Below are 26,237 nucleotides of genomic sequence, written 5' to 3' on the forward strand. Positions count from 1 at the left end.
TAACACATAAGATGCTTCATTAAAATAGAATTCAAACTGCAGTTAAAATATTTTTAGTATGGAAAATAAAATTAACAAAGAATGAGCCTAAAAGAACAAGTTAAAATAAGTTAAACATCTAAAAACACACACACACTTATATATATATATATAATATATACAAATGCATATTATACATATACAATTAATTTGAAAATACAATTGTTTATGGTAATAAATATTAGTTTGTTAATCAACAAGTCGTTTATTCAATCATTCATTCAATCAATCACTCATCAATTCATCTATCCATTCCTAGTCCATTCACCTTCCCATTAATCCATTCATTCAATCACTCGTTGATTCATTCATTCATCTAACCATCAATTCATTCATTCATCCAACCATCAATTCATCATTCATTCATCTAACCATCAATTCATAATTCATTCAACTGATATTGCTTGGCCATATTGAATCTTTTGTCCAGGCACGACGGCGAATCTAAAGTTGTTTGGCGCTTCAAAAAGCAGAACGATCGTTGAACCTAGGTTAAACTCGCCAAACAATTTTCCCTTTTTAAGGTATATACCTTGTGGTTGCTGTTTTTGCTGTTGTGGTTGTTGTGGCTGATGTGGTTGTGGCTGTTGTGGTTGCTGATGTATTTGAGATAGCCTTGGATCAATACTTTTGACATCAATTGTATTGTTAACGTTACTATCATTTTTACCGCTAGTGCTGTTGTTGTTTTTATCATCATCGTCGTTGTTTTTGTTGTTGATGAAGGATTTATCGTAATGTATTAGTAGTTTATTGTTCCTATATACATTTGTCTTTAAACTCTGTAGTGTAAAATATAAAAGTTAAAAAATTATTATTAATATTTATATTATAATTATTAATTATTGTTATTAGCAATAATAATTTGTCATCATAATAATAATAAAAACAACAGCAGCAACAACATCATGAACGACAACAACAATAACGAACAACAGTATCAAGAGGAACCTTATCGATGTAGACACATATCGACCCGACGTTGGTCGCACCTACAGGGGACATGGAGAAGAACCCATGGGCCCATCTACCGAAGTAAACGACCCTTTCATTCATATTGAATAGGCCCTTGAGCCAGTGAGCGACTGATGGTTTGACACTGAATAACTCGCCTGACGAACGGATGAATGAAATCGTAGTTTAAATTTTATAACAGTAACAGGAAGAACAATGATAACAATGACGAGCTAGAAATAGCTTCAGAGGTTAAAATTAACCTGGAAAATGTCTCCTCATCTGGACGAACCAATCAGCTGGAGAGTGAAATCTATGGTAATCCCCTGGGGCTAAATATATCACACAGTAAAACAGGCCGTTCATGGTTGGGTCACATAACAAGGGCGGGGCTTTATTCATGTTGGATGATTTAAAAGGGGTACTATTTATACCAATTTTGTTGTTGTTGATGTTGTTAATGTCAAAGTTGTATTGGCTCAAATGTTTGTCATCTGATTTGGATACTGACTTAATTTCGTTTTCATCGTTCGAAGAGTTTGCTTTCGCTTTCCTTTCTTCGTCATCAATATTATTATCAACGACGTCATCATCAGCATCGATTACGTCACTTTTGTGTTTACCTTCAATTAACTGGCCGTTAATAAAGGCATCGCTCTCATTTACTGAACTGTCCGGTCGAACAGATTTTTTTCTCATCTGGCCGAAGTAGTTTAGTTTTTCGAAGTTTGAATGGTTGACGACGTTGAAATTTAAAGGTCCTAGAAAGCCACTTAATGAATAAGTTACGCCTTTTACTTGTTCCAAGGTTCCGTTTTGAACCCTCCCGCAATGCAAAACTCTACCGTCTACTGGACTGGTCTGGTTGGTGGGATGATTGATGATGATGTGAGGATGGTAACTGATATGATGATGTGATGATATGGTTGATGCGATGCAAAACAACAATGACGGTAATGTTATCTCGATGTCAGAAGGTGATAAGTGACGCTATAATATCTAATTAACATTTATAATACCAACAATCATTCACTAATTCGCAGTTACGAACCAGCACAGCCTTATCAATGGGCCTAAGTCCCGGCTTGAGTAGACGCCGAAAAAACTCAGAAAGATTCTTGTACCTCGAGAAATCTTGAACTATGACCTCATCTGGCCGGCAATTAAACATCCAAACGTACAAATAAAAAGTGGGACGCCTTAGCCAGTAAGGGAGGTCAAGGTTGTTTAGTTGACCCCAAAAGCGGGAAAGCATTCTGAGAGGCATTCTTTTGTAGAGTTTTAACTGTATGTAGATGTATGAATTTGTATGTTTATGTGGGAAAAACAAGGTTTAATAAGTATTTTATATATGTGTATGTATTTATGTGTATGTACACACACACACATACATGGGTGTGTGTGTGCTATCACTGAAGTTTAGAAAGGCAAAGTTTATGTACAATGGTTCATTTCAATACACTCTCGACAAAATTTTTATTCTCATTTTCATTTCAAATAATTTCAAGAGCTCTCTCTCTATACAAACACACACACATACATACATATATATATACATTACATATACATATATACATTCCAATCCTTGATTGCTAACTTTAGTATTGTTGTGCCAATCATTGATAATGTGTGCATAAGAAGGCTGCCTCAGTGCTGTTTTGTAACAGTAATCATTAATTTGTTTTCTATTCTGAATTGCAGAAGATCCCAAACGTTTCCTGCCGTGTTTAGAGAAGTTTTCGCAAATTTTTATCAAGAGTCTTTTGTCCCAGGCGGCTAGTATCTGACTGTATCTATAAGATTTTAGGTCAGTTTGGTATTAGTGATGATAAGTTATAATGGTTTTTAAATATTCCAACTTCATAATTTTTAGACAGCACAAAACTTTACTATTAAAAAAACTTAACAAAAATTAACTGAAATAAAAGAAACATGTATTAAATACAATGTATTAAATTACAATGTGTTTAATACAAAAATACCTATATAGATGCTTCCAGCCAGGTATATTTAAACACTTCCAACAAATAGTTGACAACTTCTTGTAGTGACTCTGCTCTAACTTCCACAATGATTTTCTATTTCTAATCACTTTAGTGGCCGCCTCTTTCATTTTTTTCCATGGTTTTCCAAGAGTTTGATACCTAGGTACCCTAATTAGACGAGGAGCATACCTGTACGTTTGTGCTAGAGCCAGCTTGCTTGTATGCCAAAGGATCAGAACTTATGGTAATTTTTAAAAAATAATTTAAATACAAATTAAATTATAATTTGATAACTTTTTTGAATGAAATTCTAGTTTAGACTCATGAACAACAATTAATAAAGTATAATATAATTATAATATAGTATAATAATAAATAAAGTTAACTTACAAATGTAAAAGGACACTTTAGCCAGGTAGTTCTGTGGAGCAAATTGAAAAAATAAAATGTTTATTTGAAATACTCCTTTTGTCTATCTATCTCTATCTAATAAAATAAATTTAACAGATTTAATTAAAAAACTCATTAAAATTAAAAAACATATTGAGATTGATTGAAAATATAAATTAATAATTAAGCATTGAAATATAAAATACAACTGATGTACTAGTGCATCTCACCTTCTTATATGAAAGAACTTTCATTTCGTTTCGTCGTTTCGTTTCCTCTGGAAGAATTGCTAAAATATTGTCAAAACGTTTTAATTGGAAGTGATTATTTTATTAATATTATTCAGCTGTTTGTACTCAAAATTGACAAAAATCAAACTCCAGAATAAAATAATTAATTTAAAATTTTAAAACTTATTAATTCTAAATTACAAACAAATAACTTCAATTTTATTCACACAATTTGTGCTATTACAGGCCACTACACACTCAGACAATATACTTACAGTTTACACCACCAAGTTAAGAATATTATGGGATAGGTGACAAATATGAGATGATGCTAAATTATAATATATATTTAAATATATAATATGCATAATATATGACATGATTTTATATATGGCAAATTAAATACTTTAATCAATTTGCCATATATATACATATTATACAAGAAGGAAGTGATTGACTTATCACATGAAAGATTTTTACATTTAATTTAAATAATTGCAACTATGTATAGGGTAAGTTTATATATACATATATCAACTATATATCCATTTATTTATACTTTTATGACGAAATGAAGACTATTTAATGGGGCATAAAATAAGAGATATCTTTTTCTCTCTCTCTCTCTTCTTTTTACTTTCCCTCTCCTTCTCTCTTTCTCTCTCTCTCTGTATCTACAACATGAGCATATATTAAAGGTGTCATAAAGGCCAGCCTCCATCATCTATTTATAATTAGAAACATCGGATGATTCCCAAAAAAGATGCTATTTGCCTATTTAAACTAAATTAGGAAAAGATTTTTAATTACTTTATTGTAATTTAAGTAGAAATGAATGATGTGTCAAGTGTGTTTGTGCTTGTTATAAATTTCTCAGATGGATTTAGTGATGCAAAGAAAATTAAGTTTTGAAAAAAATATTGTTCAATGCATTTACTTTTAAAAAATAAATAATACACGCACGTGTTTTTTATCGCTCATGATTCGAATTGAAAAGGTAAATTAATGATCTAAGAATACGTTTTTGAAAAAAGTTTTAATAGAGTAAATAATTGTTTATAAGAAATGTGCTCTTTGTACGGATTGTTGCCTCCAATTAGGGATGATGATGTCGTTCCGGTAGAAAACTCTGATTCCGATTTGGAAGTAATAGTAATGATTTTTTAAAATTTCAATATAAGTTACTAACTCAACTAATCACTAAACAAATTTTTAATTTTATTTATTATCATGTATAAAAGCAGTACAGAGTAGAACTTTAGCTGCCTACATTCCCGTTTTTTCAAATGCAAATATAATAAAATTGATAATTTATAAAAAATTTTATATTAAATATTGATTAAATTAAATTATATTTGTAAACTGAATAAAATGAGAAATGTTAAAATGAAATGATTATCATGATTCATGACGATGACATAGTAGTGTTAATGATGATCATCGCTGGCTGTCAAAAACATCATCACCCAATCATTCCTTTCTTTTTTGTATTTTAACATTGAATAAAATTCTTTGCAGACGAATAATATTCCCACCTCATCATCTTTGAAAAGGAAAAAGATTAAAAAACCAAAGAGTAAAATTAGTAATAAGAATAAACAGCATAGCGATTTTAACGATGATTTCCATTTTGATATATCAGTAAGTACTCAAGAAAAAAAAACTTTAAATTTTTATTTATTTAATTTTTTCATAAAAATATCTTTATTACTAATCTTTAATTTCAAATAAATTATCTCAGGAGGATGAGGAAATGACATCATCGTCATCCTTACTACCATCTAACGATAAAGTTCAGTCATCCCTTGATAGAAAGATCGAAAATAAAAGAGTAAGACAATATAACTCACTAACATACATACATACATATATACAAACATACATACATACATATATACAAACATACATACATACATATATACAAACATACATACATACATACAAACACATATATACACTCATACATACAAACACATACATACATACAAACATACACATATACATATATGTATATATATGTGTAGATATACAAGCACATACATGCAATAGATACAAACACACATGTATATTCATAATATTTTAGTATCATTATTATTATTATTGTTAATCATTTTTATAGAAAAAATTGAAACAGCTGAAAACTGCAAAAGAAAAAACTAAGCAGTCCAAAGTTGACCATGGAATGGAAGTCGATGATGATGATGATGATGATGACGACGACGATGATGATGATGATGAAGACGACGATGACGATGATGGTGGTGTCAAAAATGGTACTTCATTTCACACATTCGAGATTAATATTTATATATTAATTTTAGATTAAATTCAATTTAGTTGTTATTATTATTAATATTAACGCTATTGTTATTGTTATCATTATCGTTATTATTATTATTATTATTGAAGATGTTGTCAAGATAAAAGAGAAAAAATTAACCAAGAAAGAGAGAAAGCAATTGCAGAAACAGAAAGAAAAGGAAGAAGATAACGTTATTATTATTATTATCATCATCGTTATCATTATCATTATTATTGTTGTTGTTATTATTCTTATTGTTATTATCATTATTGTCATCATTGACAGCATCAATCTTAAGAATGTTTTCTTTCAAACTTAAATTTTCTCACCAATTTTTATTCCCTGAACACACATGCGGCCACACACGCATACATTCACGCATACATTCACACATACATTCACACATTTACACATGCACAAAAGGACGCCCGGATATCTTACGGCGAAATTTTTGGCGGGAACTGTGACGTCAGTAGCTTTTCGGAAATGTGCCTGTCTAGGGCGATAATGAAAGCGCTAAATAAATTACAATGGCAAAAACCGACGGCCATTCAATCGGCGACCATTCCTACTGCACTGGTTGGAAGCGACATCTGTGCGTGTGCTGCCACTGGGACAGGTCGGTTGGTTGGTTGGTTGGTTGGTTGGTTGGTTGGTTGGTCGGTCGGTTGGTTGGTCGGTTGGTTAGTTGGTTGGTCGGTCGGTTGATAGATCAATAGATGGAAGACCAATAAAAGAATGAATGAATAATTTAGTAAATTTGAATGTAGTTGAGTAAACTTTGATGGATGGATTGATTGATTGACTGATTGATTGATTGATTGATTGATTGACTGACTGACTGATTGATTGATTGATTGATTGATTGATTGATTGATTGATTGATTGATTGATTGATTGATTGATTGATTGATGGTGTGATTGAAAATGAACCAGGCAAGACGGGGGCTTTCATGATTCCAATCCTGGAGCGTCTCATCCACAAGCCAGACAACATGCCATGCACACGAGTCCTCGTACTGACGCCCACCAGAGAACTGGCCGTCCAGATTTTCCAGGTCTCCAAACAACTGGGACAGTTCACTAACGTCACCTTCTCACTGGCCGCCGGTTGGTTGCTTGGTTGCGTGTGCCATTGATAATTGATAATTTCCTCCTCATCATCCTCTTCTTCATCATTGATAATTGATAATAATTTCTTCCTCATCATAATCTTCATCATTGATAATTTTTTCCTCATCATCATCTTTTTCCCTTCTTCCTCTTCATTATCTTCTTCCTCTTCATCATCATCTTCATTCTCTTCCTCCTCCTCACCACCACCACCACAAAATTCTTCAAGGCGGTCTCGATCGGAACAGCCAGGAGGCAGTCCTAAGATTGGGACCGGATGTCGTCATCGCCACGCTCGGCAGACTGATAGACCACCTGCAAAATGCTCCCAACTTCAACCTCGGCTCCGTCGAGATATTAGTTCTGGACGAAGCTGATAGGTCTGCATGCTTGCGTTACACACACGCACACACGCACACACACACGCACACACACACACGCACATACATACATACATATACACACGCACACACATACAACCAAATATACAGGATGTTGGATGAATACTTCGCGGAGCAAATGAAGGAGGTGATTAGCAGATGTTCTAGAATGCGACAGACCATGCTCTTCTCTGCTACCATGACTGAAAAAGTTGGTGACGACGATGATGATAATGATGATTGTGATGATGATGATCGTTTTGACGATTAAGATGATGATGATGGCGGTGATGATTACGATGGTTAAAATATTTTATAAAATGTTGTTATTATTTTTCAATCATTATCTAAGCCATTCATAACAAATATTATTAATTTTATAGTCATATAATAATAATAATAACTGAATAGGTCAAAGATTTAGCGTTACTATCATTAAAAAATCCGACCAAAATTTTCGTCAATGAAAACCAAGAAGTGGCATTGAACTTGCAACAAGAATTCGTAAGAATTCGAGCCAATCACGAGTCAGATAGAGAAGCAATCGTCTGCGGTTGGTTGTTTGTGTTATAGTTCTCGACCAATTAAGGGAATGAATTCAGTGGTCGTTTGTGGTAAGGCTTCAATCAATCATAGTTAGCTCTCTGGCTGGTCGTGTTAATGTGTCATAAATGGTGATTTTATTTGCTGGTTATTATTCCAACCAATCATGTTTTAGAATTGTTTCGTTATTGACTTCGTTCTGACCAGCACGATTCTAACAATTTTAGATAAATTTGAAACCATTAGTTATCTATCTAATGGGCACTTTTTTTGCATTGAAATGAAATTTCATATTTAGTAGCGTAGGCGTTAAAATCACCAACGAAACTAACAAAAACATCAACACTAACAATAATTTCAACAACAACAACCACGCAAACAACCACAACATCAACAACAACAGCCCTGATCAAACGAACCTTTCAAAATCGCTGCATAATCTTCATACAAACGAAGAAGGAAGCACACAGGTTGCACATCATCCTCGGCCTTCTTGACATTAAAGTCGGGGAGTTACACGGCAATCTCACGCAACTTCAAGTTAGGAATTAGGCAAGATAATTGTGAAGTTTTGATTTGTCGGTTTTTTAATTGGGTACATTTGATTGGTTGGCTAATTAGATGGGTAATTTTGATTGGTTGGCTAATTAGTTGGATGCGTGATTTAGTTTACCGAATTTGAATTAATTCGATTGGCGAGTAATTTTGACTAATTTGGATGGGTGATTTTGACTGGCTCGTTACATTGGATAAGTGAGTTTGATTGGTCGGTTAGTCTGAATAGGATGATTTTAATTGACCAATGTGGTGCAGTCTGTCAGTTGATTTAACACTTGCTGGCTTTGAATAGTTAGTTGCAATTTAAAAACACCACCACACAGAGATTGGACGCTCTCGAAAAGTTCAAAAATGAAGAAATTGACGTTCTGATCGCCACTGACCTCGTCGCTAGAGGCCTCGACATCGAGGGAATTAAGACTGTTAGTTGACGATTTTATTATAACCATAATAATTATAACCATTCCTATAATAAACTATAGTTTAATTATAATTTAATTATGATAATTCATAATTATTGCCATATAAGGTGATAAATATGACGATGCCGACGTCAGTCGAGCGCTACATACATCGTGTCGGTAGGACGGCTAGAGCGGGAAAAAGCGGAAGGTCGCGTGATTAGTTGATTGATTATTATAATAATAACAGATCAGTTTGATTGGTTGATAATAATAATAATAGATGAATTTGATTGGTTGATAATAATAACAGATCAATTTGATTGGTTGATTGACGATGATAATAGTAACTGATCAATTTGATTGGTTGATTAATTGTAATACTAACAGATCAATTACACTGGTTGGAGAGAAAGAAAGAAACTTATTGGCTCAAGTTATAAAAGCCTCAAAAGTACCAGTAAAAATGAGAACCATACCACCAGGTTATTATCATTTTTATTGTTTTGATTGGTTGGTTTTTCAATTGAAAGATTTTGATCGGTTGATTAGTCGGATGAATGATTTTGATTGGTTGGTTAATTTCTAATAGGTTTGTTGTTCCTTTATGTTATTTTTTAGGTTTTTATATTATATTGGAAAATAACAATAACATTATTAATACCGGAAAATATGGCAGAGGTGATAATGAAGTACCGTTCAAGAATAGTCAGGCTAGAGAAAGACGTGAGAGAGATTGAGAAGGAAGAAGAGGAAGAGAAAGAATTCAGAATCACTGAACTGAAAGCCAACAAAGGTTTTGTACAATATGATAATCTTAATGTTAAACATCGCCATTCATTATTACACTTATACTATATCCAATAATTATTAATAACTATATCATAATGAATAGATAATTTTTTCTCCAGCTATAAAAATGATTGAACACCATGACGAGATAATGAGCAGGTCTAAAAGGACGTGGTTTCAATCGCATCAAGAAAGACAAAAAGAAAAAGGTTGATTAGCTGGATGATTGGTCAATATTTAGATTGATTGATTGGTGAATATCTCACTCGTCATTTTTTTCATTCGCAGAAGAGTTGAAAGAAAAAACTAAAGCCAAGCAAACCAAAGGAACCCTGAAATGAAAAATTATCAACTAATTACTGATAAATATGAATTAATCATTAATAATAATTTAATTAGTTAGTTAATGATAAACCAACCTGTAATTATCAACCAGTCTATTTTTCTTTCTTTAAATAAACGAATAAAAACCGAACGGAAATAACAGTTATGTTGAAAATTCTCATCACCATCGCGAAATCTACTTTTATACTATCATCTTTCTGGTAGGATTCAATCATTTTATCACGCACACAAAAACACTTCACACGCACACACATATATATATACATACATATACAGTCTAACAATTCGTTCAGCATCACAATTGAATGGTTTCAAGCAAAAATATACAGACGCCATCACCAGCAATGCAACTACGGATACTATCAACCACCATTATTACTACCATTACTGATATTGATTCAGTTACAACTTAATAGTTTATACAACTTTATACAACTACAAAACGAATATAAATACAACATTCGACACCATACTTATTACTACTAGCAATAATAAGAGTATATCACTATCACAGTTCAATTCTTAACAATGGTATAGGTAATAGGAATAATCGTAGTAGTATTATTATTGCTAGTAGTATAAGCAGTAACTTTTAAAGTAAAACCCAATGGAATCATAAATATGATATAAAACAAAATCATTTAAAAAAAAAGAGCACGTTTAACATAATTGCCTATATCACGAACAATAACATGAATAATAATAACAACTATAATAATTATAATCTAATTATTATATTATACGTCAAATAATTTATTAAGTTGGGATACTGTATCCTCTGGGGATACCACTGAAAAACTCTTGGTCCGCTCATCAGCATATATCTCATAATCATTCTCGCCCTGCAAAATTATCAATAATTATGATTATAATTATGGTTAATTATGACATAATAATAATTAATTATAGCGTAGCAATGATTATTTACTAATTATAACGTGATATTATCTTATTATGTAAGTATATACGTATGTATGTATGCATGTATCACCAAATAGGAATCATTATCTACATACCCTTGCAGTTACTACAAAAAGATGACGAAGTTAATAAACTTTGCAAAACATAAAAATGGGAAAAAAAGAATAATTATTATAACTATAATAATAATATTTACTGGCTTCGTCTTGTCACCAAAGAAATAAATAGTATTAAATGCTTCTTTCTCAATGTGCTTTAGACAGTACCTTTTGTCCCAGCCTACTGGAAAGACATCAATGCTAATTTGCCCACCTTAAAATTATAATAATTATGATATTATGACATAATTATATCAATTATAATTATAATTATGAATAAAAGTTATAAAAGAAACCGACCAATTGAGAAAGTTAGACCAGAATCTGGAAACCTTTGCTGAAACAACTTCACTAGATCTCTCCTGACATGATGAACCTTGAAAAAAATATTTAATTACAATGATGATGTATCAAAAATGACAAGTATGAATATTAATTAGATGAATAAATTATGCTAATTGCCTTATCGTATTCAAAAAATTGGTCCCTTTCAGCCTGTGAGCAACTCCGGCCTACGGGACTGACGTTTATCAGGCCTGACCTAAATTCTATAAAGCTTCCTCTGCCGAAAAAATTATCATTTGTTATGAATAAACAATATTTATATTATATTTATGAATAATAATAATATTATTATAAATATTATTATAATTCATTTATAATATAATTATATTATAATTATATTATAAATGGGATTTTGCTGGTTAGATTTTGTTGCTATTGAAGATACAACAATAGTAACAAATACAATGAATAAAACAATAACAATAATATAACAAATAATAATAATAATACACAATAATAATACAAAATAATACATAATAAAAATTGATAATATTGACCTTTTACAAGGCAGCCTTATTTTAGATAAAGATTCCAAGGCAAAATTGATGAACTCCTGAAGCTTCTCTTCACCCATATACGAAACTATACTCTATAATAATTTCCATTACAACTATTATTAATATCATTACAGTTTAATTGTAATATTATTATATTATAATTTTATTATAATTTGTAATATTATCATAAGTATTTTTACTTCTTTGCTGATCAGTTTTCCGTGCTTATGGGCAACCAGGCCATTTTCAGAGAAGACGTAGTCATATCTATGTATAACTGTTAATTATTTTATGAAAAAAATTAATTTAAATAATTAAAAAATGTCTATTTAATTTAATTTATACATTCTCTTATTTATTTAGCCAGTTATATATATATTGTGATTTTTCAAATATAACTAATTAATTACCTTTTAAAGTTTTATCAAGTTAATAGTTTGTTAAATGATTGAAACTAAAAACTACCATCAACACCATCGACAAACATCTGTTCAGCTATCTTTGCTAGGTCAGAACCCCCCACCAACCCAACAACAATCTTCTTATTTAATCTTTGTAGGCACTCCTCCACTCTACTTGTTATCTTCTAGATTAGTGATTTATGAATGAATAAGTAATCAGTACTCCTCAAGTACTTTTTATGAGTTTACTTTATTTATTTAAAAATGAATTACACTCTCTAGACTTTACAGGGAAATTAAGAAGATGTAAAACAAAATTTCAAATCTCAATGAAATAAAAAATTCAAATAAATTGATAGAAATGATCATTTTTTTTTACTATGATAATTATAAGTTATAAAGCTAGTTATATAATTTTTTTTACTTTTCAAAAAGAAAAAGTTATGAAAAACTGACACTACTAAATGATAAAACTCACTCACTAAACTAAAAGATTAGTTACAAATTTAGGAAATAAAATAGAAATACATCAAAATTAAAACATTAAATGTACATATATTCATATCCTAATTACTTGTCTAGGGGCCGTTAATGTTCCGTCGACATCGAACAGGCAGATTGTTGACGTGTCTCTTTCGGTTGCCATGTTTAATTTTAAATCCACTTTTAACCTCAAATTAATCTTTAAATGCTAGCCAGTTTAAATAGATGTTAATTTAGTGAATAAAATATGGAAAGTTATAACTATTTTATGTAATATGACCATGGTATTGCACAGACGGGATTAGAATTCAAGAGTAACCATTCACATTAGCTTTTGCTCAACAGTACTGATAAGAGTACAACATAATTAACATAATGAGTGCAATTAGTATAGTATCTATATCTTTTGTAATTCGATACTACAAATTTAAAATAAAGAACAAATACAAAATCGGTTAACTCATTATCTTTTATCGAAAAAACTTCAAGAAATACAAAAAGACTGTATGTTTGTATGCCTTAAGGATACAAATGTTTGTATGTATGTATGAAAGATACAAAACTGTAAATGTATGTTTGCATGAGAAAGATACAAACATTTGTATGTTTGTTATTGAAGATATACAATTGTTTGTATGTATCTAAGATGTACAAAACGTTTTAGTGTGTTATTATTACCGACAATTTATAGTTATGAAAAAAAGTGTCGTCATTACAATAGAAAAATGAATTAAAAGCATGCTAAACAGTATCAATTGACGCTTTCATACGTCCTATTTAAAAATATGAAATAATTAAATGAATAATAATAATAAATAATAAAGCCATGATAATAGAATAAGAATAAGACCCAAAACCCAACACCAGCGATATTATTTTTTTGCAATTTTTGTCAAAGTTCACGAAAAAAAAAAAAATTTTTTTCATTTACTAAAACGTTGTTTAACACACTGAAGAGTATATCGAAGTTTTGAAAAAAGTTATCAGGTAAGAACACACACGCAAACACACACACGCGCACACACACAAGCAAAAATATATACAAACATACAGATACAAAAAGATACAAACATACAAATAAATAAATTACCTTTACAAAAACAAGGTATTTTGATATAAATACACACACACACACACACACACGCACGCACACACACATAATGAAATGCACGCGATGGTAGAATTTTTAATGCAAAAAAGATAAATTATATATATATATATATATATATATGATTTGTTATCTTATATATATATATATATATATATGATTTGTTATCTTATATATATAGAATATATATATATATCTTATATATATATATATCAATCATATTAAACTGTAATTTAATTGAAAAAATTTGTTTCATGATCATCAGCAGAGAAAATGTGATTAAACTCACACGAAAAAGTGTCATTTAAATCTAAAAATAATTAAAGAGAACAAATAACCGAATAATGAAACATAATTACTGGAGAATTACGTAAAAAAAAATTGTATTACAAGGTGTAGTAGTTTGTTTGCTAATCATCATCTTATCATCATTAAACTGGCTATTTTTATTATTAATATTTATATTATTATTATTATTCTAAACATTTTAACAAAAACGATTCTAGACAGAAAATTTACTCATGCCAAAATGAATCAGGCCTAAGACGTTGACATTGAAATTAAACTATAAACCAGGGGCGGGCAAACCACCTGAAGCCTTGCTCGTCAAAAAAGGTACCTCAAATTACCAGAAATTAAGTACATATGCAGCCCTTCAAAGGTAAAATAGTCTTCAATGCGGCCCTCACAGCAAAAAGTCTGCCCACCCCTTGCTATAAATAAATGAAAACAACAACAACAATAATAATAATGATAATAATAACAACAATCGTCATTCGTAATAATAATAATAATTTTAATAATGAACAAATATTTTTATCACAAAATTTAAAAAGTTTTGGAAACAAGCCCGAAAAACAAAATGTGGGAAATAAACGTCATGCGCTGAGATAACTGCTATAACGATAATAAGAATAAGAATAATAATATAAATAATATTAATAATCTTATTATCATAATAATAATATGAATACTAATAATAATACAATTATTACTCATGGTAAGTTTTCACGAAGTTGAGTCGAAACAGAAGGGCAGATAGATCGAAATGAAATTGTAGGCTTTTAGAAGATTATCATAATCATTATTTCAAATAATAATAATAATAATAATAATAACAATAATAATAATTGTGGCGTTGTGACGACTTAATGGTAAAACGGGTCTGGAGCTGCCAATCTCACGGTAAGAAGATGCCGTAAGGGTGATTGACCTTTGACCTTTAACCATAGTAGTAGTAGTAATAGTAGTAGTAGTAGTAATGAATGAATGAATGAATAAACGAATGAATGAATGAAACAACAACGAGAACGATAAGATATCATTTAGAGCGTTCGATCATGAAATGTCATGCGTTCTATCATAATCCTCAATAGATCACTAATTATTTTATGTACGTTAAAAAGATAATAAAAAAGAAAAGTAACAATAATAATAATAACAACAATAATAATAATAATAATAATAATATTATTATTACTATTATTAAGTAATTTTCATTAAAACCAATGAAAAAATTTCAATTCGAAAAAACACGTTTTCAAGCATGAAGTTTTAAAAAATTATGGTTAAAAAATAATAAGAATAATAATAAATAATAATAATAATAATAAATAACAATAATAATAATAAATAATAATAATAGTAAATAACAATAATAAATAATAAGAATAACAAATAATATTCCCTGTCTTATTTCATACTTAATTCACACTTCGTCAGAGGAAGTGCTTTATTAATAAAAAGCAATAATAATAATAATAAAAATAATAATAATAAACAACAACAATAATAACAATAATAATAACAGTAAATTCCATATTATTTTGAGCAATAAAAAACACAACACAAAATTCTAGCATGATGTAGTTCTACGAAGTGATAATTATTCATATCATAATACACGATCTGTTGTAATGATAATAATTATTATTATTATTAATTATTATTATAGCTAATATTATAGTTGTTATAATTATATTTATTGTTAATGTAATTAATTATCCGGGAAAAGATCCTCATTTCAAAACGCTACAGCGTTGTTACTCCTATCAATTATTATTATTACTATTATTTATTATTATTATAATTACTATTTATTATTATCATTATCATAATTATTATCATTATCATAATTATTATCATTAAGCGACCTATAATGAAAAATGACGATGATGACGTAGACTGTGGTTAGGTGACAACGATGATGATGTTAGTAATGATGATGATGATGTTAGTAATGATGATGATGATGTTAGTAATGATGATGATGATGATGTTAGTAATGATGATGATGATGTTAGTAATGATGATGATGATGTTAGTAATGATGATGATGATGTTAGTAATGATGATGATGATGATGGTGTTGGTTATCATTACGCTGAGCGTGATGTTGATGGCGGAAAGTTCCAAATTGAAATAGGCACACAAAACAAATGTCTCAAATGAAAAAAAAACGATCAACTGATTATTTAATTAATTAATTATTTAAATAAATAATTAAATAAATAAATAAATGGAGAATAAAGAATGATGAAAAATAGGAAAAGAACAGACAAAAGAGATGACGCATACACAAAATGCATCTGCGAAAGATTAATACAACAACAAAAACAACAACAACAACAACAACAACAACAACAACAACAACAACAACAACAACAACAATAATAATAATAATAATAACATATAATAATAATAATTATTATTATTATTAACAATAATTAATAAATAAATGAAATAAGTTATAATGGCAGATTGTACTTCATAGACGAATCTAGATAGAAGGCTCAAAAAACATTTTCAATTAAAATAACAATTATAAATAATAATAATAATAATTATAAATAATTATAAATAATAATAAATTATAACGGGACGTGATATTTTAATGTGAAAAACTTTTAATCTGAAGTGAAATCCCAATAAATGGAAATAAATAAAAAATATAAATATATATATATACATATATACCTCATTAAATTATTTATATATATATATACCTATATTGTAATATTATAATTACTTATGCGTACCTCATCGTAATATTATAATTACTTATACTCACCTCATTGTAATGTTATAATTAACTATCAGAATAGGAGTCACATGAACTAGCAGGTTTTAGAAGCCCGACATATCTAAGATGCAGAAACTCACTGGCTCTATCTATATTACACTGAGATTATTGTCACCTGACCTATTGTCATCATCTTCTTCTTCCTGCTAATATTTTTTGATTGTGTTGTTGTTATTGTTGTTGTTATTATTACTGTTAGTATTAAAAAATTTCTATTCAAATCTAAATATAACAGGCCAAGAAACATGAAAAAATACAAATTAATATAAAAATACACACATACATACAAATACAAACACATATACACGCACAAACACACTGATAACCACACATATGCATTCACACACACACACCACACAGACACACACACATACATACAAACAAACAAACAAACATACAGACTCGTCATAACCCTACCAACACAAGAAAACACACAAACATACATACAAACCTACACGTACATATAGACAGACACACACACAAACAAACATACATACATACATACAAACATGCAAAAACTGAATAAAACTACTTCTGAAAAAAAACTATGTATGAGTAACATAATATTGAGAAAAATTAGAGAAGAAGAACAAGACAAAAAAAATGAACCATAGAAAATATAAAAAAGCAAAGAAATAAAAACAAAATACAAACAAACTTTGTTTATATGTACAAAAAGTGTGAAAATCTAAAACGAAAAAGAGATTCTTTGTGATAAATAAAAATGTTTGTGTGTGTGTGTGTGTGTATGTATATGTATGTGTGTGTGTATGTATGTATGTATGTATATATGTATGTATCGTATGCATTTCTGTTGTATACTATGCGTCCTTCATATTTTTCAATTTTTCCATCCCCAAAATATAACAGTTATAAGGTGAACAAAACAACAATAATAATAATAATGGTAATAATAATAACAACAATAAATAATTATAATCATAATTTTGGTTATAATTATGGTTATAATTATGGTTATAATTATGATTTGGGTGTCGGGGTTTTCCATGGCGGCATTCTCTCGTTCATCTTGTCCAGGTACTTCGCCTCTGCAAATCCGCTAATCTTGTGAGTCAGCGCTACAAAATAATAATAATAATAAGTTATTATTATTATTGTTGTTGTTGTTGCTGTTGTTATTTATTATTATCTACTTGAGTCTTAGTTCAAGTATATGCACACACACACACATACATAGAAACATACAAACACACGTGCGTACAAGCATACACACGCACATACAAACATACACACGCACATACAAGCATACACACACACACACCTACAAACATACAAACACACGTGCGTACAAGCATACACACGCACATACAAACATACACACGCACATACAAGCATACACACACACACACCTACAAACATAGGAACACACACACACAAACATTAATACACCCGAGAGAGCAATGATATTTCAAAAAAACAATAAGGGATGAACTCCAGAAAGCAGAATTAAACTACGCATTTTATAATACGTTTCAACGAATTACAGCACGAACGAACGACGAACAAATGAATGAAGGAAGGAAGAAACAAATGCATACAAAAATGAATGAATGAATGAATGAATGTATATATATAATATAAACAAATCAGGCTGTAAGAAGGGCCAAGTATGAAGAGCTAGCTAGTGAGATAGAACAGCGTCGGTTGAGGTGTTTGTTGCACGCAGTTGAAACCGGTGCCAGAGGTGTTGTTGGTGGTTCAGTGTACAGCTTTTGGAAAGATTTGGGTTTGGCAGTCGTGTGAAGAACATAAGAGGATATGCAGCCGAACAAGCGTCTTATTGAATATGGATGGTTATGTAGGAAGAAAAAGGGATGGGAATTTAAATCGTTAACAGGCGAGCCGAGAGCACGTAAGGCCTCTGATCACTAAACACTCCCAAACTCGGCTTAGCGTGTTACTCGGCTCGTCGAGATAACACTCGTTAACGGAAACTCTTCCTCTGAAGACTCTCGCTGAACGTTCGTTACGTTCGAGTTTCTATATACATACACACATACATACATGCATACATACATGCATACATACATACATGCATGCATGCATACATACATACATACATACATACATACATACATACATACATACATACATACATACATACATACATACATACATACATACATACATGCACACATACATACAAACAAACAAACAAACAAACAAACAAAAAAACAAATACATACATACAAACGCGCATACCTAATTTAAGACTATCCTTGCCACCAGACAGGGCACCAATGGGCAGCAGGCCATTTGGGGTGAGCCCTTTCAGCTGCAGCACACTTTCGCTTTCCTCTCTGATTGGATACATAACAATAACGTGTGATTGACTGGTTGATTGAATGACTGGTTGATTGAATGACTGGTTGATTGATTGGTGTATTGATTGGTTGATTGATGGACTGGATTATTGAATAATTGGTTGGTTAAATAAAAACAGTTGTACACTTCAGTTTCTGAGACCAAACAAATGTAATAAAGAGCACTTATTTAGCGCTAAATTACAAACACACACACACGCACGCACGCATGCACACACACAAAATACTCATTTATATAGTGCCGGATAACATACACGCACACGCAATTTATATAGCGCAAAATTTAAAAAACACCTTAAAACTTGGAAGACTCTCGCCATCTTTCCGATGGCACGGATTTTGTTCTTAATGATCTCTTTGCGAGCTGCTACACTACCTAAATAATTATTCATAATAATAATTATTATTATTATAAATAAAGATAATGATAATAATAATATAAAATAATTACGAGCGATTAGAATTAAGTGAATTGTGTTTTTAGATAATTTATTTTCTGTTAGAAATTATGAAATATAACTATAATTATAGTAAATATAATTATAGTAACTGATAATTATTCTTTCTAGTTAACTGATAATTATTCTTTTTAATATTATTATATAACTACTACTACTATCATCATCATCATCATCATTTATAACCGGAAAAACGTAAAAAAACTTGAAAAAAAAACGCTCATCATGACGTCAATATGTTAAAAACCAAAGAAAAAAAACATAAACAACGATAATAAAAAGAACAATAACTAAGAAATAACAAATAAAAATAATAACAACAATAATATAATAACAACAACAACTAAAGCAAATTCATACAGAAGAGCATGCAAAAACAAACCAACCAACCAGCCAGCCAGTCAGACTTCATAGAGAACTAGGATCATATTACCAGAGGAAGAATAACAATAATAACAACAACAATAACAACAACAATAATAATAGCGATAATAAAGACAATAACAACAATAATAAACAAAAAGTTAAACAGTATGAAGAATGCAACAGAAATAAAATCTCTCAAAGATACATACATACATACATACATACATACATACATACATACATACATACATACATACATACATACATACATACATACATACATACATACATACATACATACATACATACATACATACATACATACATACATACATACATACATACATACATACATACATACATACATACATACATACATACATACATACATACATACATACATACATACATACATACATACATACATACATACATACATACATACATACATACATACATACATACATACATACATACATACATACATACATACATACATACATACATACATACATACATACATACATACATACATACATACATACATACATACATACATACATACATACATACATACATACATACATACATACATACATACATACATAAAAACAAACACATACATACATCACACACACACACATACATACATCACACACACAAACAAACAAACAAACTTATACACATACATTATAATTTGTGTAATAAAATAATAAAAATACAGTGGTTTTTTTCTCTTTTACTGGCGATAATATATAAATTTCCATATTTTTTTTTGTTCACTTTTTAATCTTTGTTATGGCTATCTAAAAAATAAAAACTTATTTTGCAACGATATGAACACTATTTTGGCTGTAGTAGTAGCAGAAGTAGTAGTAGTAGCAGCAGCAGTAGCAGCAGCAGTAGCAGCAGTAGTAGTAGCAGCAGCAACAGCAGCAGCAGCAGTAGTAGTTGTGGTCGTAATAGTAGTCATCTCACTATCAAATTATAAATCCAGGAAGTAAAATTTAGAAAAAATTCCATAATTTCCGCCGACTATGGTTTGAGCTAAGGGGTATGCTGTTCCAAAATGTTTTCATTACGTACAAACATAAAAACGTGCATACACACTTAGCATCTATATATACACACATAAACACGCACGCACATTGTACATACAAACTCGATACTACACACACACACACACACACACACACACATATACAAACATACACACACACACATATACAAACATACACACACACACATAAACACACACGTACGCACATGCAGTTAGGAAGTTAAAACAAAAACAGTAAAACACAAACACGATAAGGTAGAAAACTAATGTTAAAATTCAGGGTGTCGAAGTTAAAAGTTGGATGTTTTTGGAAATTTGAGTTTCTTTCAATCAAAAAATCATCTTCAATCCTGATATGAGATGCTAATAGTGCAAATAAAGTTACATAATTTTCTCTCAGCGTGTTTAGATACGTAGATATGAAGCAATTCTACTTAGAAGAACAATCACATTAGCTGATTTCAAGTGCTTTGTTGGGGCACCATTCATTAGATAGTGCCGTTTAAAAGAGATTGTGATGTCAAAGTTGAAAAACGTTCAGCTGACTTTCTGACAAACGACTCCGACACCCGAGTTAAAATGAACCTCATAAATGATTTCAAACCAAAAAAAAAAAATTAATTAAAACACTCTGAAGAAACTAAAAAGGTGAATTAAATAAAATGAACAATATTCATTAGAAATGTACATCTACGAAGATAGCATACACATTGAGGGTAAAAATCAAGACGGGAATAAACATGAAACAAAAGAAACACATTCAATATATGCAAACGTATGCATATATTTATATAAAAATTAGACTCTCCAATGCGTTTATGTATGCGTGTGTATATGTGAGCGTGTGTACGCGTGTGTGTGTGTGTGTTTTTTCAAACCTGTGTCAACCTCTACCGGTGTATATGGTATAATTTCTTTTCAAAAAATGATATCAATTAATTAAAACAATTGAATAATAATATACATACACAGATACATACATAGAAACTTGCTAACACACACACACACACACACATACATACATAGAAACTAACACACACACACGCACACGTAGATACTAACACACACATACATACAAACAAACAAATAGACATACAAACAGACATACATAATCACAAAATCATTAGTTATAGTTGTATAAAAGTCGTATCTTGAAATATAGCGCAATGTAAGGAGAAGGCGTCAGAGAGAGAAAGAGAGAGAGGGAGAGAAAGAGAGAGAGAAAGACAAGGAGTGGGCAGAAGAATTGGGTCAAGCGGAAATTAAATTTGACCTACTTTCGTCTGCATCGTCTGTATTTTCGAGTTCGGCGTCTGAGCATATGTTGAGGACACTAACCAGCATCTCCGTGACTGACGATGATGAAATTATTATTATTATTATTATTATTATATAATTATTTGTCATTATGGATGTCTATTTTTGTAGAACTACAGCATTTCAGAAACATACACACCGGAAACATTTTTTTTAAAGAAAAGTGACGTCATATCGATCGATAGCGAAGACAACGAACGCTGTAAATATAAACAACAGTAACAAAGATAGAAAAACAAAGATAGAAAAACGAAGAAAAAAAAACATTGGCAACAATAGCATAGGAAGAACGAGAACAGCAGACAAAAAGCTTGAAAAGTATAAATAAAGACCTTCCATCCGATATAAATAGCAGAGATCAAAGGAGGACATATCTTTGAAATTTAAAAGTCAGTTCCGGCAACAACTTATCAAGAAGCAAAAAAAAAAGAGACGCTACATAAATATCAGAAACATCGACGACGACAGCATTATCAACAAAAACGAAGTAAACAACAACAGCAGCATTGCAGGTGGACAAGGATGCAGATTGAAACAATTTCAGTGACATCAACAACTGCAACAGCAACAACAACAGCAATAACAAGGACAACAGCAACATCAACAACAACAACAACGACATCAACAACAACAACATCAACAACAACAACAACAATAGCAACAACAACAACAAGGACAACAACCTTTTTCTCCGACGAAGGGCAGGGACCACGTGAATACATCCATGAAGTTGGGCAACCAGTACGGGTGGGGAGTGCAGTTGAACTGGCGGATGTTCATCACGTTGTTTTCATACTTTAAGATAGCGGCTGGTGGGGTATTTGTGGCGATGATGATGATGATGATAATTGTGGTGGTGGTGGTGATGATGATGACTGTGATGATAATGAGAAAGAAGATGATGATGACGATGAGAAAGAAGAAGTAGAAGTAGAAGAAGATGATGATGATGAGGATTGAGATGATAATGATGATGAGAAAGAAGATGATAATGATGATGAGAAAGAAGATGATGATGATGATGAGAAAGAAGAAGAAGAAGATGATGATGATGACAACGAGAAAGAAGAAGTAGAAGTAGAAGAAGATGATTGTGATGATAATGATGATGAGAAAGAAGATGATGATGATGAAAAAGAAGATGATGATGATGATGAAGATGAAAGCAACTCTGACGTGATAATTGTAGCATAATGAAAAATTGCAATCACCAAATGAAATTTAAACGCTTTCATTACACACAATCGTCATCATCTTCCACCTCCTCCTCCTCCTCCTCATCATCATCATCATCCTCTTCACCATCATCATCACCATCATCATCCCCTCGCTATCTCACCTTTATTATTATAAACGTCAAGGTAATTCGGTGCAGAGAAAATAGTGATAAGAGAGGGGAATCCAGTGGCCTGGCTTTTTCTATACATGCGGTAACTGTATATGTATGTATGTATGTAATGAATGAATGAACGAATGAACGTACGAATGAATGAATGAATGAATGAATGAATGAATGAATGAATGAATGAATGAATGAACGAACGAATGAAATGTATATGTATGCATCTATGTATGTGAATCAATAAAGTAGAAGAGCACCGTGAAAACCATTAAAAACAACACTAGCCATGAAAATAATAATAAAAGCAATAATAAAAACATGAATAATAAAAACAACAATAATAATAATTATTAATAATAGTAACAATAAACGTTAATGAACTAGGTAGCGCTCTGCCTGTCTGTTTGTCTGTCTAACACAGCAAGAATCAAATTAAAACCATGTATTGTATTGTATGTATGTACGTGTGTGTCTGTACGTATGTATGAATGTGTGTGTAACTGTGTGTGTGTGTGTGTTGTGTGTGTGTGTGTGTGTGTGGTGTGTATGTATGCTTGTCAAGATTTTGTGGTGTGCTAGTGCAAACCAAAGTCGTAAAATTTAAATCGTTAAACAACAACAACAGCAGCGTCACCAGCGACAACAGCCGCAACAACAGCAGCGTCACCGGCGACAACTTACCCGGCGTCTTGAGCCTCGTGAGCTCGTATAACTGAAAGTAGATTGTTCTGTTGTAGAAATTCACAGCATGCTGCATAGCTGTCTCGAAAAAATATCAATCAATCAATCAATCAATCAATCAATCAATCTATCTATCTATCAATCAATCAACCAATCATCAATCAATCAATCAACTAATTAACCAATAATAATAATCATAATCATAATATTAATGATGCTAATCAACTGATGATAATAATAATATTATCATCAAATATTATCAACATTTATCATTTATTATTATTATTGAATAATAATAATAATAATATTTATTTATTTATTTATTATATTTTAAAAAATCCTTTTAAAACCCATCAAGTGCCTGTTATAAATGCTTAAAACAAGATGATGAGTCAAGCAAACATAGCATCATAGCATAACTAGTGTGAGACGGACAAACACACATACACACACTAACACACACAAACACACATACATACACAAATGCAATCATAATTACAAAATTTTTTGTTTTCAAACCAATTAAATGATGATAATGAACCCCACAGAGAGTATATAAATACACACAAACACACATACATACACACAAACACACACACAAACACACACACACACATACACACACACATACATACAACGATATTTATATAGCGCCTAGTTATAAATAGTCTTGAAGGTTCCCTTTTTTTTGAAAGATTGTTGAAAGAGAAGGAAAAAATTTCCACAGGCTTTCAGGCCATTCGAAAATGTAATAAGGCTGTTTGGCAGTTGGTGTAAGTTAGCTTGGCGCGATGGTATAACGACGAAGCTGTATGCCAATAACACAAACACTGTACACACATACATACAAAAACATGCATACATACATACATACATACACACGTACAAACACACACACACGTACAAACACAGACAGACACACACAAACACAGACAGACGGACAGACCTATAAAAATAGGAACAGCCTCTGACGCTGTTGTGGCTGAAGTGTTCGGTGGTCTTCTCGTTGCCGAACTCATCGAGCGGATCCGACCAGAGCAGATCGCACACCGGGCCGAAAGAGGGGGGCTCACGGAATCGATCCAACTATTTAGTTTTCACATTTCATAATTAATTAATTAATTAATTAATTGATTAATTAACTAATTAATTAATCAATTGATTGATTTGTTCGTTCGTTCATTCGTGTTTATTACTTCGGTAATCATTTAAATCGTCAGGTTCTCCAACCCTCAAATTCTCACGAAAAATATCCAATCCTTGATTATCACCAAATCCCATCTAGCCAACCAGCCACTCCGAAGTTCCCACTTTCTAAATCGGGGCTAAACCTCCCGACTAAACCTGCCCAGTCCCCAACTTGACCTTCTTGATGTCATCGAGTGTGTGGATCTCCGGACTGAGGCCACCGTGCACGCAGAGGAATTGCTGGTTCATGAGGGCGGCTAGCGGTAGGCAGTCGAACGACTCCATGCACGCTTCGTAAACTTTCTCTGTGTACTTTATTTTGCCTGTGGTGGTTGGTTTGCAGGGCTAGGTCGTAAGGGGGTTGGGGGTAATTTGTGGTGGGCGTATGATTTTATCTGTTTGTCTGCTTGCTTGTTTGTTTGTTTGTTCACTTGATTGAGTGACTAAACGAGTGTGTAATTGAGAGAGTGCGGTTGATTGAGTGATGAATGAAAGAAGGAATGAATGAATGAT

The 26,237-nt window shown here is 31.1% G+C and overlaps 4 protein-coding genes across 4 annotated transcripts in view; 1 reads left to right on the forward strand and 3 right to left on the reverse strand.

Annotated features, from left to right (window-relative positions):
* Nucleotides 1-10: 10 nt before the first annotated feature.
* On the reverse strand, nt 11-2,657 carry HELRODRAFT_113493 (hypothetical protein). The gene is made up of 6 exons (XM_009023649.1): nt 2,591-2,657; nt 2,045-2,278; nt 1,257-1,854; nt 991-1,151; nt 346-821; nt 11-325 (listed from the first exon to the last, which is right to left on the reverse strand). Exons 2-5 carry the CDS (start codon nt 2,258-2,260, stop codon nt 426-428), a joined length of 1,371 nt encoding a protein of 456 aa, XP_009021897.1. The 5' UTR covers nt 2,261-2,278; nt 2,591-2,657; the 3' UTR covers nt 11-325; nt 346-425.
* A 3,729-nt stretch (nt 2,658-6,386) lies between these two features.
* On the forward strand, nt 6,387-9,901 carry HELRODRAFT_83731 (hypothetical protein; the record flags this gene model as incomplete). Its single annotated transcript, XM_009023650.1, has 11 exons — nt 6,387-6,519; nt 6,837-7,010; nt 7,243-7,393; nt 7,505-7,604; nt 7,805-7,946; nt 8,340-8,476; nt 8,818-8,916; nt 9,024-9,106; nt 9,286-9,380; nt 9,575-9,691; nt 9,807-9,901. The coding sequence occupies 11 exons, from the start codon at nt 6,387-6,389 to the stop codon at nt 9,899-9,901; spliced, it is 1,326 nt and encodes a 441-aa protein (XP_009021898.1).
* An 868-nt stretch (nt 9,902-10,769) lies between these two features.
* On the reverse strand, nt 10,770-12,940 carry HELRODRAFT_157435 (hypothetical protein; the record flags this gene model as incomplete). Its single annotated transcript, XM_009023651.1, has 8 exons — nt 10,770-10,874; nt 11,150-11,265; nt 11,352-11,427; nt 11,568-11,613; nt 11,894-11,985; nt 12,094-12,170; nt 12,368-12,479; nt 12,869-12,940. The coding sequence occupies 8 exons, from the start codon at nt 12,938-12,940 to the stop codon at nt 10,770-10,772; spliced, it is 696 nt and encodes a 231-aa protein (XP_009021899.1).
* Nucleotides 12,941-17,948: 5,008 nt separating this feature from the next.
* HELRODRAFT_157436 (hypothetical protein) overlaps nt 17,949-26,237 on the reverse strand; it is a gene marked incomplete at both ends in the record, with an annotated part of 15,636 nt that continues 7,347 nt past the window's right edge. The window contains 9 exons of the mRNA XM_009023652.1: nt 17,949-18,046; nt 19,191-19,288; nt 19,607-19,688; nt 22,474-22,548; nt 23,197-23,322; nt 23,853-23,947; nt 24,537-24,614; nt 25,483-25,622; nt 25,902-26,047. Coding sequence (XP_009021900.1) covers nt 17,949-18,046; nt 19,191-19,288; nt 19,607-19,688; nt 22,474-22,548; nt 23,197-23,322; nt 23,853-23,947; nt 24,537-24,614; nt 25,483-25,622; nt 25,902-26,047 — 938 coding nt within the window. The remainder of the gene's footprint in view (nt 18,047-19,190; nt 19,289-19,606; nt 19,689-22,473; nt 22,549-23,196; nt 23,323-23,852; nt 23,948-24,536; nt 24,615-25,482; nt 25,623-25,901; nt 26,048-26,237) is intronic.

This window comes from Helobdella robusta (genome assembly GCF_000326865.2).
Source record: "Helobdella robusta unplaced genomic scaffold HELROscaffold_37, whole genome shotgun sequence".
NCBI lineage: Eukaryota > Metazoa > Annelida > Clitellata > Rhynchobdellida > Glossiphoniidae > Helobdella > Helobdella robusta.